This window comes from Carcharodon carcharias, chromosome 2 (assembly GCF_017639515.1).
Source record: "Carcharodon carcharias isolate sCarCar2 chromosome 2, sCarCar2.pri, whole genome shotgun sequence".
In the NCBI taxonomy this organism is placed as follows: Eukaryota; Metazoa; Chordata; class Chondrichthyes; order Lamniformes; family Lamnidae; genus Carcharodon; species Carcharodon carcharias.
Genome location: NC_054468.1, coordinates 218,725,796 through 218,731,795, shown reverse-complemented (window position 1 = coordinate 218,731,795; position 6,000 = coordinate 218,725,796). Strand labels below are relative to the sequence as shown.

Sequence of the window (6,000 nt, the reverse complement as noted above, 5' to 3'; positions counted from 1 at the left end):
GCAAGGGTACAGGGGAATGGCACTAAGTCATAATGCTCATTCGGACAGCCGGTGCCCCTAAGAACCCAAGGTGGGCGGGACTATCACTTCCTACCACGCTCCACCCCTCCCCCCTCGACATCATAGAGAAGCTTGCTGGGATGGGCGGTTCGCGCGCTCGCCCTGTGGCGTGCGACGCGCACGCATCTCCTGTACACGCACACGCACACGCACCATTGCGCACGTCAGGCAGAGCGAATGGTTCGGCCGGCGAGCGGGTGAGTCCACGGCCAGGTGGGCGGAGCCCGTGAGTGCGATGGCCTGAGCACGCGCTCTATTCGAAAATGCCGAGCGTGTGAGGCCACAACGCCATGGAGTGCGCGCGCGCGCGCATGCATCCGGCCCCGCCCCCGCCCGCGCCCGCGCCCCCCACCGGACCCACGGCGGTTGGTGCGCAGGCGCGCTGGCCGCTGTGTTGTCAGCCAGAGAGAGAGAGAGAGAGAACAGGCTGAGGGAACCGCTGGAACACCCCCCCCCCCCCCACCCCCACCCCCCACCCCACCGCGATCATGGCGGCTCCCTTAGCGCAGTTCGATGAGGACTGGCAGGATTTCAACGAGTTCAGAGCGCCGCCGGCTACTTACCAGCTGGACCAGGTGAACTCCAACGGCATCGCTGGCACCAGCACCGCCGTCGGCGGCTGCGGGGCGCTGGAGCACAGCCTGGAGGATTTCTCCGAGCTGGACAACTTCTCCGGGGAGATCGTGAGCTTCAAGTCGATGGAGGACCTGGTCAACGACTTCGACGAGAAGCTGACGGTGTGTTTTCGGAACTACAACACCAACACGGAGAACATCGCCCCGGTCAAGCCCATCTCCGAGGAAAGCATCATGAGAGACGACGAGTGAGTAAGCTGCAGGAAAAAGGGGGCGAAGGGTGTACGGGCAGCTCCCCCCCCCCCGGGTTAGGGTCGAGTCGAGTTTGTCTCCGGCGGCGCTCTGCAGCTTCCGAATGAAGACGGGCGGTGGAAACTTTGTCCCGTTGGCACTTGAGGTCTGGCTGCTGCAGTGTCATGTCCCAGTGCGCCATAGCTTGACAGTTCATAGCCTCACACGTTTGCTGGGGAACCTTTCTCTTTCTGCAGACCTCTCTCCTTTCTGTTTCCTGATGTTGCAAACGTGTTTACCAGATCGATATTTTTTTTTGTTTGTTTGCAATTCAGACTTCCAACAGGCATTGCTTCTCCCTCCTTAAAATTCCTACATTGTACGACTTTTTTTTGCGTTTTTTTTTTCGAGTGCACCCTTCTCACTGCAGCATCAAACTTTTATGCAAAAAGCATTCATCAATCCGGAATATACAGAGCTCATTGACGGTACTGGAAATGTTTAAAAGAGTTTTCATAACGTGTAGACACAGCTGACCGCTTAATTTGTATTGAAATGTAAGGGAGAGTCTGTTGTGCTTTGATCTTTGGGTAAATTGCATGCACCACCATACTGCAGGCAATTTATGCCCCTGGGTAGCAATGTATTGTCATAATGCCAGCATAGTTAAAATTCAGTGCTCCTGGTTTTGCTCTGGAAATGTCTAATTATAATGCATTGTAGCTATATGTGTTACTTATTTGATGGGACTTACGAATTTGGAAAGTCATATATATATATATATATATATCCTCATCAAAATCGGTAGCCTTGAGTATTCAGAGTAATCTGCAGTCTGAAAGAGTACGAGCCCATAGAATTTTCTGTGACAATTGGAATAGCCAGTAGCAATGTCAAGATACTATGTTTAAGCTGAAATGAAAATACAAACCTTGCTCCTATATTGTAGTAAGCATTAGGCAGATGCACCTTTGTCGTTGTGCTTTGACAGCATTGAGCTGTTGCTATTGTGTGGGTTATTTCTGAAGGTGATGGTTGAACTGCATCTCTGCAGCAAGTGATCAGTACTCCAACATACTAGTAGCTTCTATATTTTAAAGAGAGCTACTGATATTGATGATGGTGCACTGTAAAGCAAAATGTTGGACCATGTATGCCACTGATAGTTGTAAAAGTAGTATTGTGGTATGTTGTCAATAAATGGTTCAAATTATGAGTTAAGTTTATTAGCTATCCAGTCGTCATTTTCAGATTATTAAAATCAGGGGTCTAGCTGATTAATGTTTCACACGTTTAATTTCTCGTTAACAATCATACAGTATATTATGTGCCTAATTTGCATTATTTTGGTTTGTAAAATATCTCCTTGAAGATTCTAAATAATTGTTATCACAAAGGAATTAATATATTGAGTCTAATGCTCACTTCAGGTGCCATTATCCATTTAATTGAATCTCATCTCAAATCATCCAAGGAACTTTCTAAATTGCGTATTTTTATAAAATTAGTGGATTTTCTGTGATTCTCTTCTGGTTCAGTTTGGTTTTCCCTTTGTTCTCCTTCCCTTCTGTTTCTTGCACACATTAGTTGATTTTTGCATCAGAGTTTTTTCTTGCTGCTCTCCATGTTCTGTATCTCCTTTGTTGCTGTATCTCATGTACTCTCTGTTTCTATCAAATAGTTCTTACTAATTTATTCAATTTTTATCTTATAATTGTTTTTAAAGGTGTAGATGGTGGCCAGTATGTACTTGGTCAGAAGTGAGAATTGGCTGTGTTTTTTAATTTTCAATCCCAGGAGTTGTCTGTTATCCAAGTTTCTTGACATAATACTTTAATAGCTCTTGTTTTTCTCTCATAGTCACTTATATATACTTATTTTCACTAATGTTTTAGTCTTCCACACCCCTTAGTTACATATAATCTGCCTTGTCTTATAGATCTGTGAATACATTACAATACAAATAACTGAAAATTGAAAAAGGAATCATATCAATGTAAATGAAAAACTTCGGGAAAATCCAAAAAATTGCAGATGTGCAGACCTGAAACTAGAATCTTAAGATCTTTCTGTACAGGAAATTGTCTAAGCCATCAAGACATTGCTGGCCCTTAAGAGCTATCTACCTCATTCCTTGTATAACAATAGTTTTGGAGGCCATCTATGTGAACTATGAAACAAGTCTTTCCAATGCTAAAGTTGGCACCAACAAACAGCGGCTTTCTTTTTAAGCAGAATTACACAACCTTCTATGATATATTGCATGTAAAGTGCTTAGAAATGTTGAGATGTGGTAAAGTACTATTTAAATGCAAACCTGTAATTTTTTTTAGCTTTCAACCTTTCTTACCTTTCTGTATTTTGTGGATACTAAAGCTATGGCCATTCTTTCTTGAATGAACTTCCCTCTCTTTTACCTTATAAATTTCAAATATATCATCTTCTGTGGTCTTCCTCTTCCCTGCATCCATGTTGAAATTAAGGTTCATCAGATGCTCAGTTCTTCAGTGTTAATAACTTAATGTTGCATAATGAAAACTGTTGAATTAATACATTCTGTTTGTGGAAGGAGAGTATAAACAGATATTCTGTCTCCCTTCATATTTGACCGTGCAAATTTGCTGACATGGTATAATTTTTAGAATTTGCTTAATTTAAGATTGCTTTACAGGTCTTTACGTATAATGCTCTTTAGAGGGACTTTGTTTTAAATGGGCCCCGACAGTTGAGCTTTCCATTCTCCACATGATCCTGAGGTATTACAACTTATTTATGAATGTTTGCCATGGGTCGTGCAATGCTTGTGTAATGTGATAAATCTGTACCCGTATGAGAATGTGGCAAGTGTAGAGCGCCTGTTCTATCGTATTTTTAAAGAAGAGTCCTGTTAGATTAGCAGGCATGAATTTCATATTTAAAAGAAATTTATCTGGTAGTTTTGTTAATACCGTGATTATAGTACCATCCAAGTCAGTTAAGCCTAATCTCCCTTTTCTGGAGGAATGTATGAGCTAGATAATGGTAAGAATTTTTAAAAATAATCTTAATGAAGAATTTGATTTATGCCCTTGGTCTTTTTAATATAACAGAATGCTAGTTTTATTACCAATAAATCTGAAAATCATTTCAATTGACTGTGATGACAAAGATTTTACTTGCTACATGGTATTATGCCAGCACTTGAGAACTGGGAGTTCTTAGCTGCAGTCCTATGGCAGAATGCCTCAGTCTCCTGCGAGTATATATAAGCAGCAGCAAAATGATGTTAGTAGAGGTCACAGCACAGGTGGCTAGGGAAAGTTTGAGGATTTCCTTTCGCTAGCTGTAGTTGATAACTTCTATTTCTAGTAAACTTGCCGTATTTTATTAAATTTTGCCGAATACCTTGAAGGTGAAATCTATTGTGTAATGTCCAGTTGCTAATGAGGAAAAGACAGATTTTTCTTACAAGCTCGAAATCAGGATCATAGTTGTAGGAGTTCCCCTTTTTCCTCAGAGACCCTCCCCACACTCAAGATTGTGACACCAGATTCACGAGTGTATGGCTTGAACAGAATGCCAATGAGACAAGTTTCTTCTGATGATTCACGATTGCTTTATTGAATCACCCACAACCCCTCAGTACAAAACCCAAAATTTAAAATAACCTATTCCCAGTACGCAACACAGTCACCGTGACTTGGTTAAAACTTACAAAAACATAGGCAAAACACCACATCCTGAGCTGAAACTTTAAGAAAAAGACACTCAGTAGGTGGGTTGAACAGATCATCATGGAGTGGTAAATGAGTTGCGGCGAGTTTCAGCCTGCTTGCGGGTTTTTGTCAATTGGCAGATGTTTGGAGAGTGACATTTGTGAGGACAGGTAGCCAGGTGTTGAGTGGAGGGTTCCAGTTATGTGCATTGTTGCATTCAGTTGAGTGCCAACAAGATGTGATGTGAATACTTTTGCCAAACCCTCAGCTGAACAGGGTTGGAGCTAGCGCTAAACCTATGATAATCTGTTGGCCAGTTTCTCCATGCACTTCTCTCTTGTCCAAGGTGGATTCAGAATCGTCGGTTGCAAAGGAGCATTTTGCCAGACAGGTGCATAGCACTATGCTAAGGAGCATGATGGGGAAAATGCTGATGGCTGGAGTGTTGTGGCAGCTGTACCCCATGTAGCAAGTTTGGTTAGTAGATTGTTTCTGGTTTTGAGCTTTGCTGCTGTTTTCTTCAGATGTTCTCAGAAGGACAGAGTCTTATCCAGAGTCACTTCCAAGAATGTTGGGTTAGGATCATGCTTTAGTTTCTGGCCATTCATTTAGATTGTAATTCTTTTTTGGCACTGGCATTGTGGAGATGGAATACACTGGATATGGTTTTAGAGGGATTCAGTGTGAGGTACCATGTGTTGCAATCGTCCGTCAACTTTTTAACATCTTCGTTATGGCAGAAGAATGGAGCTTGGGTGGCACTACAGATGGCTTCAGCATAAATGAACTTGCTGGATGTGGTTATTTGTATATATGTTGAGGAATTGGAGCTAGCACTGAGCCTGTGGTAATCTGTTGGCCAGTTTTTCCAAGCACCTCTCTTGTCCAAGTGGACCCAGAATCGTCTGTTGCAAAGGAGTGTTTCGACAACCATCCCGACCAAGGTTAGAAGCACAGGTCATGTTGAGATCAAAAAAGAGGAGGTGTTAGGTGTCTTGAAGAATATTAAGGTGGATAAGTCCCCAGAGCCAGATGGGATCTACCCCAGAGTACTGAGGGAGGCAAGGGAGGAGATTGCTGGGGCCTTGACAGAAATCTTTGTATCCTCACTGGTTACGGGTGAGGTCTCAGAGGACTGGAGAATGGCCAATGTTGTTCCGTTGTTTAAGAAGGGTAGCAGGGATAATCCAGGAAATTACAGGCCAGTGAGCCTTACATCAGTGGTAGGGAAATTATTGGAGAAGATTCTTCGTGACAGGATTTACTACCATTTGGAAGCAAATGGGCATATTAATGAGAGGCAGCATGGTTTTGTGAAGGGGAGGTTGTGTCTCACTAACTTGATCGAGTTTTTTGAGGAAGTGACAAAGATGATCGACGATGGAAGGGCAGTGGATGTTATATACGTGGATTTCAGTAAGGCCTTTGACAAGGTCCCT

At 42.9% G+C, this 6,000-nt stretch overlaps 1 protein-coding gene across 2 annotated transcripts in view; it reads left to right on the top strand.

The window, feature by feature from the left end:
* The first annotated feature begins 536 nt into the window (after positions 1–536).
* Positions 537–6,000, top strand: part of si:ch211-57i17.1 (uncharacterized protein LOC565010 homolog) — a 172,116-nt gene continuing 166,652 nt past the window's right edge. For both annotated transcript variants that reach the window (XM_041182745.1, XM_041182744.1), the window contains exon 1: positions 537–883. In XM_041182745.1, the coding sequence (XP_041038679.1) occupies positions 549–883 (335 nt within the window). In that variant the 5' untranslated portion in view covers positions 537–548. The remainder of the gene's footprint in view (positions 884–6,000) is intronic.